This window comes from Danio rerio, chromosome 13 (genome assembly GCF_049306965.1).
Source record: "Danio rerio strain Tuebingen ecotype United States chromosome 13, GRCz12tu, whole genome shotgun sequence".
Classification (NCBI taxonomy): domain Eukaryota; kingdom Metazoa; phylum Chordata; class Actinopteri; order Cypriniformes; family Danionidae; genus Danio; species Danio rerio.
The window spans coordinates 40,205,567-40,219,356 of record NC_133188.1 but is presented as its reverse complement, the minus strand read 5'-3'; the positions used below and the strand labels follow the sequence as shown (position 1 = coordinate 40,219,356).

The 13,790-nt window shown below is 38.5% G+C and overlaps 1 protein-coding gene across 29 annotated transcripts in view; it reads left to right on the top strand.

The window, feature by feature from the left end:
* The window catches only part of map4k5 (mitogen-activated protein kinase kinase kinase kinase 5), a 55,918-nt gene that overhangs the window by 8,316 nt on the left and 33,812 nt on the right, over positions 1–13,790 (top strand). For all 29 annotated transcript variants that reach the window (XR_012388441.1, XR_012388437.1, XR_012388442.1 and 26 more), the window contains 7 exon segments: positions 1,607–1,664; positions 11,820–11,910; positions 12,075–12,139; positions 12,232–12,287; positions 12,406–12,453; positions 12,540–12,582; positions 12,678–12,750. Coding sequence is in view for 22 of the 29 variants with exons in the window: in XM_068224933.1 (XP_068081034.1) it covers positions 1,607–1,664; positions 11,820–11,910; positions 12,075–12,139; positions 12,232–12,287; positions 12,406–12,453; positions 12,540–12,582; positions 12,678–12,750 (434 nt within the window). In the remaining 7 variants the exon portion in view is untranslated.

The window sequence follows — 13,790 nt, the reverse complement described above, 5'->3', positions numbered from 1 at the left end:
GCATGTCTTTGGACTGTGGGGGAAACTAGAGCACCCGGAGGAAACCCACGCGAAGGCAGGGAGAACATGCAAACTCCACACAGAAACGCCAAATGAACCGAGGTCCGAACCAGCGACCCATCGACCTTCTTGCTGTGAGGCGAACGTGCTACCCACTGCGCCACTGCGTCGCCTATTTGTGAATTATTATATACTATTATTATATTATATGATTATATTATTGTTATATAGCATATTTCTACACAATGAGATTTTTTTACATCAAAATTTAAAATTAATCAGTTTATTTAAATCACTGTCTGCCCACACTATTTTAGGGCTATGTTGAGTTTTTGTGTGGATCATGATGAAAGTCACATATTCATTTTATTTTTTATTATTCAATTTGCTCATAAAACAATAACAGTAAACAATTCTCAGTTTTTGCTTCCTCTTCTGAGTTATCTTAAATTGATAAGGAGTTATAACAAGCTAAGACTCTATAGTTGTGCTTCCTTACAGTCAGTGTTTAGTTAATATACTTTAAGTTATAATGTCACCAATATTACCTGTTAAAACCTAAAGAAGTAATATAGTCCTAATGGTCTTAAAATGTATGGAAATAGTCTTAAAAAGGCATTAAATATTTTCTGATTTCTTTATATACCCTGTAATTCATGGTGATTCATAAAATGCTACTCGTACTTAGAAAGTAAAAAGAAACATATAGAGGAAGGACAGAAATTCACAGAATTAATACGCATTGGTACTAATGAAACCTTGAACGATTCGTTCGTGCAAGAACCTGAACATTGTTGAGACACTGCTCGCTGCAGAGCCATTTGAGCAGAGCTGAGCTCCAGCGAGGGTGAGCATGAGCTCTCGCTCCTCCTCCTATAAGCTGTTTTAATGCGTACACTAACCCCACCCCTAACCCTACCACCAGTGACATCACTCGTAGAAGTGCAAGAAAGGAGGAGCGATAGCTCAAGCTCCCCCTCGCTGGAGCTCAGCTCTTCCCAAATGGCTCTGCAGTGAGCACCTCTTGACATTGTTTGCAATATTCTTATCTTAAATCCAGATCATCTGCAAATGGTTCTGAGTGCATTTATGACTGTCTGAATTGTGATGTATTCTGAATAAAAGTATCCTTTTAATTCACAATACAACACATGCATCTTTCCTCCCTATCATAAACAAATAGCATCATCATCTCACCTTTGTATGTGCCCGTTCATACATTATAAGAAAATAATGTTCAGTTTCTTGCATGCCTCATCTAAAGCCTCAAGTATAAACGTATATATTTATTGACTCAAAGTTGACTTTCGTATTATGAATAATTAAGAGCTCAAATGTTTTTAAAGTAGAACTATTGTGCCAAAATCATTTTTATAAGTTCTGTAGAGTTTAGTTTTGGGGTGAATCATTGCTTTAAGTCTCTCTTGTATGCGAGCATGTGTGTTTTGATGGCTGTCGTCCTACTTCCAGTTGGAAACGATGAGGCCGTTTCCACCAGAGACATGGCTCTCACTTATATGCGCACATTCCAGTGTTTTGATCGGAAACTATTCTGGCTGTATGCTTTTTTTTTTTTTAATAACTCTTCCCTCCTTGTATTTTGCAGGCTCGAAAAATCTCCACAGGAGAGCTTGCAGCAGTGAAGATCATCAAACTTGAGCCTGGTGAGTGAGTATGAAGCCATCCTGTTGTGCTCAAAGAGTGTGGTGTAAAGTCTGTGGTGAGGCTTGTATGATACATCCTGTTTTGTTTTTACCCGTGGGGCATGTTGGAGAACTGTTTATGGCTGATGTACATGAACGCTGCTGGATGGCACCTCTCAGCAGAGGCTTGTCCTGAGCATTTGTTCATGCTCAAAAATGGTCTTGTGCACATTCAGCTGAATATAGATAAAGTTTAATTACTTATTTGCAATTTACAGTTTTATTGCTGGACTCATTTTGAATAATAGACAAAGCCTTCAGACAGTTTTCTCTTTGTGTAAAAGTTCTCACACCCCCATGCCTTTGGTTGACATCATGTATCTTAGAAGGTGAATTAAATTAAGAGGTTGACAAAACAGATGTTGTCATTAGAATGATTAAAAAAGTAGTGTAACCATGTGTAGAGTGGCAATGTTTGAATTTAGAAAAGGTGTGTGTTTCATTAACACCTTAATATCCTGTGATGAGCTGTAGGGCACAATTAATTAGCATGCAACTGAAATTGTTTTATTGATTAGTTGGATTTATCACATTGCGATGGCTGCACATTTTTCTATATAGTTTTGTATGCAGAGTTACTGAAGTTAGTCCTGCGCGCTTGCGGTTTTTTTTAGTTACTTCTTTGGTTTGGTGCGTTAATCTGATCGTTACTATTATTCAAAAGAAGGTAATGATTCGCACTCAATTGCTTCATACTGTTTTTATTTTTACTTTTTCTTACATTTTACGGGTGATAACAGACAAACAGACGTTTCGGCACAAAGCCTTCCTCAGTGTGCGACACATAGTTTTGTATAAAATAAAATATACTATCACTATTTTTTTGCATAAAAAAATTGCAACATTTTTTTCCCTTTAAAGGGCACCTATTTTACACCTTTTACAAGATGTAAGATAAGACTTTTGTGTCTCCAGAATATGTCTGTAAAGTTTCAGCTTAAAATACCCTTCAGATTATTTATTATATATGTAGAATCTGCCCATTTTGGTATTTGAGGACTATAGCTGTGTCTCTTTTCAGAGGCTGTATCCTCCGAAGGGTGCATTTGAAGGACTCTGCGTCATCACAGCACAACAAAATCTCTTATTTTTAAAAAAATTCTAAAGCTCCTTCAAATGCAGCCTCAAAATGCGTCCTTTGTTTTCCAGGTAATATGAATGATACAACCAGGGGATCCTTCGCAGGCTCGAACATCCCAAAATTCATTGCATGCTGATAACCGCAGGACGTTTTTATAAGCAAATTCTGGGTTAAATGTATGATGTAGGTTTTATTTTGCTTGGATATTTAAACATGTTAAAAAACAAAAGAGTATGACTAAAGAGTAATTTTATTTTTTGACAGTTTTATGTGTACATGATCAAAGGAAATATATTTCCAGCTTCTGTAAGCCTTGTTTTTCCTTCAGATCGCTTAAAATAAGTTTTAGAATCACGTTGAAAAAACGTCATTACACATTTTATAACCGCTTATTAGCAGCAGCTGTTATGGTTGCCAGGTGACGAGATCTGTCCACTGTATGCTAGATTGTCTAATTTCTAAACGCTCGGTTCACCCTGTGTCTACTTCCAAGGACTCACCTTTAAAGTCTGCATCCTTCAGAGGATACAGCCTCTCAAATGAGATGCAGCTTATGTAGCTGTTTTTGTAGCTTGTGGCTTTAAATTCAATTGAGCTGCATGTCTACTTCTCATGCGTTACGTCAGATAAACAGCCGTCAGTGATAGAAACAGATAATGCTAAAATTAGGGCACTAGTCAAATATATCAAGCAAGTTTATTTTAGACATGGGCTGGTATAAGGGCCTACTTGCACTACGCCATCCGTACCATGCCCATGCCCGTTTCTCAGATCGTTTGAGAAGTGTAAATGCGCAGAATCGGGCTCAAGCACAGTTCACTTGGCTGGCCCTGGCCCGGTTGGAAGAGGTGGGCCTGAGCGCGGTTCATTTGGGCTTTGGCGCGGTACGCTTGTGTGTGAGTGCAAAACGCAACTGAAACTGAGAGCGAGACGTGACTTTTAAGGGACTGTTTCATATGGATTTATTAATCAATCTTACAGTTCAATGAACGCAAACTGCCATGGTTTATTAAATACGCAAATCCCTCACTGCACGACAGCTGTGCCCCTTCAGCAAACCTCCTCATTCCTGCAGCACGAGGGGTTTGATTGTTTATGAGCGCCAAAAGTGGCGGATCTGTTCGGAGAAACATCTGACTGCGTGTCACCGCATCCCTAAGGACTGTTTGGCAAAATATTTGACTGCATGTCACTGCATATCAAACGACTGAAACAATATAACTAGAAAAATCTCCACTGCGCTGCTGAGGGACAGCGCTTCTCACTGAACAGCGCAGCAGCGATGACGTAAGCGTGCCCAGGCCCGATTGTGGTGTGAGTGCGGGCCGTCAGGGGAGACGGTAGGGGGGACAAGCGTGCTTTGGCCCGGTTCGAGGCAACTGTACCTATTGTGAGTACGGCCTAAGATTCTGACGGTATGGTGGGCTTAATTTGTGGCAGAACACTCCGGATCCAGCACCTCTGAAATCTAACCCGGCACCTCATTTTACCAATCCCTCTACTCAACCTGCCCTTCTCCCCAGTCGACTGTTCACTTTCACTTTGTTCCGGGACTCCCCAACCCTCTTTACTTTCGTCAGCAACAACCAACCCCGCCCCGCCTCTTAACTTACATCCGCGACACCCATCCGCTATCCAACACCCCTGCATTTACTGACAGCATGCGGCCATGGTGATTATAGCAGATAAGAATTACTTAGCGATTTTACTTTCTTTATAATAAACATGCTCTGTTTTAAAATCATTTTAAACTTAGAAAATTAATTATTGAGGTGCAGCTGATCACAGAAAGTTGTAATATATGTTTTAATACCAACAAAAAAATTTTTGTGGACGTGTGTACTTGTTATCATGCAGACATGGCACCTGTCGATCAATTCGGTGGAAGGAGAAAACCACACACCTACGTCACATTACAATGGGCCTCTAAATCACTCGGATTTCGATGCTATTTTAACATCAGTAGAAAGAAAAAAAGAGACTTCTTGTGTTTTTTACTCCAATATGACTATGGACAGACTATACCTGCACATGCATTTTCATCATAGGTACCCTTTAAATCAGAATTAAAAAAGAAAGGTAATTCTCATTCTTGAGAGGCACAGCTTTTCAGCATAGTGTTTTAGTATTCTGACTGTGTTCAATGCATTAGCATGGAAGAAAGGCCCTGTGCAAGCACAATTAAGCACATAATAATTGCATCCACATTGTGCATGCTAGTTTTGTGCATCACCGTATTGAATTATTGTTTTGTGTGAAAGTGTAATGTATAGTTGAATATTTGTAATAGTTATTTTGTTAGTAATGGATGAAAACTATATTTCATCCATATCCCTTTCCCTGTGCTATATATTTGATAACTAGTGTTATATTTGCTCCATGCTGAAGTAGTTGGGTTGAATTTTTGAGACTTAGTGTTTAGAATAGTGTAGAGAATAGTGTTTTCTCTACACTTAGTGTAGAGAATAGTGTTTTGCTTCTCATATAAACCAAAAATTGGAGATGAAAAACAATCATATCACATCAAAATTTGCCTCAATCATAATTTGCTTGGACAGTTCTTTAAATCTTTAAAAGCTAGCGATAAACCTACAACTTTACCATCATTTTTCACATAGTTTGACTGGTTTGGTTTGAGAAGCATTTATGTTTCGATTTTTATTATTTTAATATTGTAATCTTAAACCTACCAGTTCACAGATTTCTACAATTAACTGTTTATTCTCAGTGTCTGTACAGTATAGTCACAGGTTTACAAAAAATAACTTCTGTCTTCCTAAATAAGCAGAAGTTAAACTCGCAGTCGAACAAATATCTTTAGGTGGTTTCTCATCAAGTCAGGGCCTACTCACACTATGCCATCCGTACCGTGCCCAGGCCCGTTTCCCGGATCGTTTGAGAAGTGTGAGTGCGCTGAATCGCGCTCAAGCACGGTTCACTTGGCCGGCCCTGGCCCGGTTGGAAGAGGTGTGCCTGAGCGCGGTACACTTGGGCTTTGGCACGGTACGTTTGTAGTGTGAGTGCAAAACGCGCCAAATCCCGAAACCGAAAGCGAGACGTGACTTTTAAGGGACTGTTTGATATGGATTTATTAATCAATCTTACTGTTCAGTGAACGCAACCTGCCGTAGTTTATTAAAGACGCAAACTCCACACAGCACGTCAGCTGCGCGCTTTCAGCAGACCTCCTCATTCCTGCAGCACGAGAGCTTTATGATTGTTTATGAGCGCCAAAAGTGGCGGATCTGTTCGGCGAAATATCTGACTGCGTGTCCCCGCATCCCTAAGGACTGTTTGGCGAAGTATTTGACGGCATATCAAACGACTGAAACGATATAACTAGAGAAATCTCCACCGTGCTACTGAGTGAGAACGTATGGCAAGCCGTTTTAGCATTTAAACCTTGTTCTGACTATCCATAAATATATTTAGAGATATCTCTAATTATATTTTGACTAGTCATAATTATAATTCGACTAGTCAGAATGACAATTAGAGATATCTGCATTTACAATTGTACTAGTACGAAATCAGATTGGAGGATTTTGGACTCGTCAAAAATCCAATTCAAGATATCTACAACTGTAATTCGACTATTAGTAAATTAATTAGAGATATCTTCAAATATATTTGTAAATATCTCTAAATATGATGAATTAAAGACATCTCCAAATGTATTATGACTAGTAAAAACTTAGAGATATCTCTAATTACAATTGTGACTAGTCAAAACTCATTTAGAGATATCTGCAAATATTTTTCAATGGAAGTCAATGGAGGAATATGACTAGTCATAATATATTTGCAGATATCTCCAACCTGATTTCGTGCTAGTACAATTGTAATTGCAGATATCTCTAATTGTTATTCTGACTAGTCGAATTATAATTATGACTAGTCAAAATATAATTAGAGATATCTCTAAATATATTTATGGAGTCAGAACAAAGATTTAAATGCTAAAAAGGCTTGCCATAGAGAGCGCTTCTGAACAGCGCAGCAGCGTTGACGTAAGCGTGCCGAGGCCCGATATGGTGTGAGCGCGGGCCGTCGGGGGAGACGGGAGGGGGGACAAGCGTGCTTTGGCCCGGTTTGAGGCAACTGTACCTAGTGTGAGTACGGCCTCAGTTGCAATAGAGGCTGACTGGCGTTTTACATACCGATGGTAAATAAATGACATCTGCGCATTTACGTCAGATCATATAACACTCTAGATTACTATCAAACACTTTTAGTTGACGACAGATTGCTGTGTTAACCATCTTTGTTAGTGGTTAATTGTCATGTGAAACGAAACATGAAGTTGCTGAGATGTGGTGGCGCCACTGGAACATCTGGACAAAGTGCATGAAAAAGAGGCCAAGTCAGAGTAAGATTTACACCTGGAAAGCAGGTGTGCACGGGCCTTTGTAAAAAGCTGACTAGATCTTTCTTGTATGTTAGCTGTCGCCTTAAAAAAGATCCCGTCAGCTGCAGTCTCTGTCTATATGTGTGTGTTTGTGCATGAACACAAACGTCATCTCATGGAGAACTGAAAAGCTGACTGTATTCACAACTTTTGTTGCGCTGGCCACACTGTTATACCCTGCTTGCACGAAAAGACAAAAACATCTTAGACTGGTCTAAAGCACTCTTGTTGGACAGATTCCTTTCCTTGTTCGTTTATTGGCTTTTTCACACTCCACCCCTTAAAAATCATCCAATTAGAGCATTGCAACCGTTTCTAACCTTTGGCATGATTGTCAAGAACATTTTTCACTGTGGAAGTCTAGGCTCTCATTCCAATGTTTAGAGAGGATGGGTGTTTTTTTTTTTTTTTTTTTTTTACATAGTTTGGTTTGCGGAAATGGTAAATATGAATTCCAACCATAAAGTATGCAGAGCATGACTAATTATAATGGAGTCATTAATTGGGAATAGGATGAAATAATGTTTTTCCTAGTGGTTTAATTTGGGAACCATTTGCTGATCTTTTCATTTCTAAATATATCACAAACAGCTGGCTAATTTCTCTGCTGGAGCTTTAGATCATGTGTATGGTTTCCCAAAGCATTTTGAGAGCTGTTCTTGTAGCCTTTCTTTGATCGGCTTTACTTGTTCCAGTGTTTTGGATGGATAGTTGAAGCTAGTTTTGGTTTGCTATCAGATAACTTTTCATTGACAAATGTTTGACATGTCGTGATGATAAGTGAATTTTTTTGGTGGTATTTTTTGGTGCAGCCAGACATTTCACATATCCAATAATGAATTTCTTTCCTGTTTGAGAGTTTTGATTGTAGAAGTGAAATAAAGAAAAAAACTTTTTGGTTACAAACATTACTGGCATTGTGTCCTGTTGAAGACAAATCACACATTATGCTTTATAAATACAGACTGCAAAGACATATGGCCGTTTGATATTGAAGAAAAATAAGTTAGCTGGGTGCACCTCTGAAGGATCTGATGGAACAAGACATGGTACCAAATGAATCTAGGCCGTTTTTCAGCCCTCTTAAAGCACATAAAGTGCAGCTAATCTCTCAATAATATTCATGTCAACCTTTTAGCAATTAAACTGGAGTCACCAGACAGGCGCAAATCTGTGTCTACAGTAAATGAAGAAAATTCAAAGCAAAAATTGAACGATTAAAGTCACACTGTTGAAATGTTTACTCCAAGTGTCTGTCTGCAGACTGCAATAAAGGGGCATACCATAAAGGGCGCATAACGTGTAGTAGAGGCCTAACTTGCAGTTATCGAGACTACATTGAACCAATGCAAGATGTCACAACGAGATGTTGGCAAGATGGCTGAAATGCTTTCAAGAGAACATTTTTAGCAAATGTTTTCATGCGTTTTCTGCAAATGAATCCACAACCAATTAATTGTAAATAATTATGTTCATTGATTTAACAACTCCACTCACTGACCGTTTTGTCATGACAGTTGTCAGTTGGTGTTCGATCCCTGTTGTTGCAAATAACAATGCAATGGCGAACATGTCAAGTATTAAAGCCTCCGCATCTTATGGCTGTTCATGCACATTGGAGAAAGTGTAGACGTTAATAACTATGATGGTTGGGTTTAGGGTTGAGGAATGTGTAGACGTTAATAACTGTGATGGTTGGGTTTAGGGTTGAGGAAGGTGTAGACGTTAATAACTGTTTAGGGTTGGGGAAGGTGTAGACGTTAATAATTGTGACGGTTGGGTTTAGGGTTGGGGAAGGTGTAACTGTAAAGGGTACAGCATCATTTTGGTCATCATGGTTTTGACATTTGGGTCTCAATAACTTCAAGCTATGCCTCTACTGCAAATTACACCCCTTCTTGTTAAGCCCTTGTCTTGCAATTCGCAGACAGACCCTGCTCATAGTGTGATCTATTCATGCTAGCTATGTCTGATGTAAACGCCCCATAAGGGAGAAAAATTATAATTGTCTCACTAATAAACATTGTGGCTTATCAAACACATTCTAAGATGCGCATTTGAATTATCCCAGAGCTACATATAAGTCTGTGTTTCTCTGATGCGGCTGGTAATCTAGTCTGGTTGAGCAACCTGAAGTAAATGGAAATGATGGGGTGAGTCACGCAACAGTCTGCTTTGTGTTCTAATTGGCCTTGTGTCCAACGAGTTTTATACTTTTGGAATTTATATGAGAACAAGGAAACAATGGTGTCTGAGGCTGAAGGTATGGCCATTTCCTTATACTGATATCATATTATCCAACTAATTTTATTTTCAAGGTGGCTTTATATGTCTAAAAAGTAGTACATTGTCTTGTACGTTGATTCAAGTTATGTGTTTCTGCCAAATCCAGTCCAATGATTGAGGAATGTGGTGATTGTAGCTTGAGTTTAGTAGTGGGTTGCTTGATTTATTGCAATTGACAGTACTAAATGCTTGTTTACTTAGAAAAGCTTGTAGCTCAGAGGAAGCTGCCTAACTTCAGCTTTCAGCAGACAAACCCTCAGGCCTGCTGCTGTATTTAAGACATACTATCTCACTGACACACTCTTGGGCTTGGGCTGTTTGTCTTGAGTGGAGAGGAAGTGGTCAGCTGGTAGGCTTCATAGCTGGGTTGATCCTTGTACATGCGCACACACATACATACACACACACTGAGATGCTGCTGATGTCTTGTGGATGAGGTGTCAAATGAAAATATGCACGCTGCCCTCACTGACTGTTCCTTTCAGTCATTTGAACAGTTTTTTTCTCCCATATTTCAGCATGCAGTCGTTGTGAAACTGAGGTGGTTGTTTTTTGTGTGTGTGAGTTTCTCAAAGTGAAAGGTCTAAAGCAGAATAGAGAAGTGGCTACAGTCAGTTACTTTACATCATTTGCGAATAGATCATACAAACGTTAAGACACTGCCTTCTTACTATAAAGCAGTTTCTGCAATGCAATTTCTTTATGTATTCACATGTTTATTTTTACAGTGGAGGGAATATTTCCATATGATGTTTGTATATTTTTTTTATTTGTTTTACTTTGAGGTACTTTAATAAGGCTTTTGACTGTCATGAACAGATCAACAGATTTTTTTTGAGCGCATCAGAATGTGTAAAGAAGTCAGCGCCACCTGCAGGAAACTATGCAGTGTTCACTGTAGCAAAGATATTCAGACATAAACAGATCATGTGCTTTAGGCAAGACGATTGGTCTTTGAGTCACACGATGAATGAAAATCAGTTTAAAACAAAAACAGAGGAGTGAGTCATTGCTTTAATGCAGGTTGTGGTGGGAATAGAGGTGTGTGAGTTACTGATAGTATCTTTTTATGTGTGTCATGATGCATTAAAGGTTTTGACTTGTTAAGAAGCATGTAAATGTACAGGGGTTGTGTTTATTTTGAAGGCTGATTTTGGTCAATTATTAAATGACCTAAACATTTCTGTAGAGAAACAAATAGTTACATTTTTATGGTTATTTATAGAAATATTTTTTAGAAACTACAAATTCAATGAAGTTTATTATGGTAATAAATACACTGTAAAACCCAAAACCCCCACCGTTTGGGGAAACCGATTGCAACAAACCATTTAAGTTCAAAATCTAATCCTAATGAGTACTGTGAACTAAATCCATTTGAGTAAACGAAGCAATTTGAGCACAGTAAAATCCAATAAATAAAGAGAACTCAAATCAACTGAGTATTGTAAAACCCAATAAGTTAAGTCACCTCAAATCGTTTGAGGAAACCGATTGCTACATACCATTTGAGTTAAACTAATCTAAATGAGTACTGTGAGCTTACTCCATTTAAGTTGAAGTAATGAGGTATATAATCTACTCATTACCTTCAACACAGAGTTCAAAACTCTTTTCAAATGAGAATAATTAACTTTCAGTAAATTTTGAGTTAACGACACTCCAATTTTACCATTAAAAACAAAAACATTAAAGATTAAAGATTAATCTCTCATTTTAAGTGTTGTCTATTTCTGCTATATGTAATATCTATTCTAATAACATTATAAAATAATATTCTTAATTGTTTATAAAGATTAATAATAATAAAATAATAATGTGTTGCTGTTGTATATATTTTTTAAACTGCTATTTTTATTTTTTATTCAATAAAATTATATTGATTTATCAAAAGTGGCTGTAACAAAAAAAAGCTAATTGTTTAGACCATTTTAAAGTCTTCATTCACAAAGAGACCTGAGTATTTTCATTGGGTGTGTTGTGTTCGCATTAGCACGGATTCAGCAGGAGGCTAAGCTAATTATCTGTATTATTAGACGAAAACCCTTCACTCTCGCAGGCTTTATTTGGCAGTAGACACGAGGAGGGTGAAGAGATCAAATGAGAATGATCTAAACTAGATCACATAAAACAATGAAGAGAAATGCATGAAATCTGACAGAAGTACTCCCCATATTATGATTATAATTTTAATCACCTTCAGAACTGAACACCCAACATGTGCTCTCCATATCTGACCCAAGCGCTCTTTCTTTCCTTGCACTGTTTAGTTTCTGCATCTGTTGATTCTTGATCTGATTAATAACACTCACATTCTCCATCTCTCTTCTTTTTTTTTTAGGTGATGATTTCTCAATCATCCAGCAGGAGATTTTCATGGTGAAGGAATGCACCCATCACAATATTGTGGCTTACTTTGGCAGCTACCTCTGGTAACTATAAATAACTGGATGTTTTTTCAACAGATGTATCAATAATTGAACATTAAAGTTTAAGAAATCATTAATTGTTTATTTAAATGCCTCATATTGAAGTTAAAGTTCACTTTCTAAAGATATCTCTGCCCCTCTCTCTCTCTCTCTCTCTCTCTCCCCAGCCGTGAAAAGCTGTGGATTTGCATGGAATATTGTGGTGGAGGATCATTACAAGACATTTACCATGGTAAAATTGTTTTGTGTGCGTTGAATTTACAGCCTTCATTTTGTATCCTGGAGAACAGCAATGAAAATGTATGTATTTGTGTGCATGTGTAGTTACGGGTCCGCTATCCGAACTTCAGATTGCTTATGTGTGCAGAGAGACGTTACAGGTAAGAGCATTCAAACACTCATTTCCTGTTGAGGCTTTCTGTATTATTATTTTAAGCATGTAGGTGATTTGAGTGTGTGTTTGTGTGTGTGTGTGTGTCTATGTGTGTGTGCACTTAGGGTTTGGGGTATTTGCACTCCAAAGGGAAGATGCACAGAGACATCAAGGTAATACGGCTTTTAACAGTCCTATCTTTTTGTGTTGATCTTTCCTCCTGCTTTTTAATAACTCTCTCCTCCTCAATGTGCTCTAGGGGGCAAATATTCTGCTCACAGACAATGGAGATGTCAAATTAGGTGAGAGGGTCACGCTGTAGTTTGTGTTTGTGTGTGTGTGTGTGTCACTGTATGTTACTAAATTTCAATTATATTACATTTTTCCCGTTTTTCAGCGGACTTTGGAGTTGCCGCTAAAATAACAGCCACAATGGCGAAAAGGAAATCCTTCATTGGGACACCCTACTGGTAAGGCCTGTTCGTTTTTTGGTGTCTATTGTGATCTACACTCACTGGCCACTTTATTAGGTACACCTGTCCAACTGCTTGTTAACGCAAATTTCCGATCAGCCAATCACATGGTCAAGACGATCTGCTGCAGTTCAAACTGAGCATCAGAGTGGGGTAGAAAGGTAATTTAAGGGACTTTGAACGTGGCATGGTTGTTGGTGCCAGACAGGCTGGTCTGAGTATTTCAGAAACTGCTGATCGACTGGGATTTTCACGCACAACCATCTCTAGGGTTTTCAGAGAATGATCTGAAATAGAGAAAATATCCAGTGAGTGGCCATTTTGTGGGCACAATTGCCTTGTTGATGCCAGAGGTCAGAAGAGAAGCTGGTTCGAGCTGATAGAAAGGCAACAGTAACTCAAATAACCACTTGTTACAACCGAGGTATGCGGAAGAGCATTTCTAAACACACAACATGTCCAACCTTGAGGTGGACGGGCTACAGCAGCAGAAGACCACACTTGTTAGCTAAGAACAGGAAACTGAAGCTACAATTCGCACATGCTCACCAAAGTTGGACAGTAGAAGATTGGGAAAACTCCTGGTCTGATGAGTCTCGATTGCAACATTCGGATGGTAGGGTCAGATTTTGGGGTCAGCAACATGAAAGCATGGATACAGCCTTGTATCAGTGGTTCAGACTGGTGGTGGTGTAATGGTGTGGGGGACATTTTCTTGGCACTCTTTGGGCCCATTTGTACCAATTGAGCATTGTGTCAATGCAACAGCCTACCTGAGCCACAATTTCCAATAGCATCCGTATTGGTTTCAACTGAAGTTGATCTGAAATTAAATATAACTTCAGACTTCATGGGCTGCAGTTGCAACATTTTTCTGGGCACTTGATTGTTTCAGTGTGAGTGTGTTTGTGTTTGTATATGTGGCACATGCACCCTTGTATTAAAAGAATTAAAAACAATTAGAAAAGAGTTGCTGCTAAAGGCAAGCAGAAATCAAATTCTCATAATTTGCAGCATGTTAGTTATGCTTTTTAAAA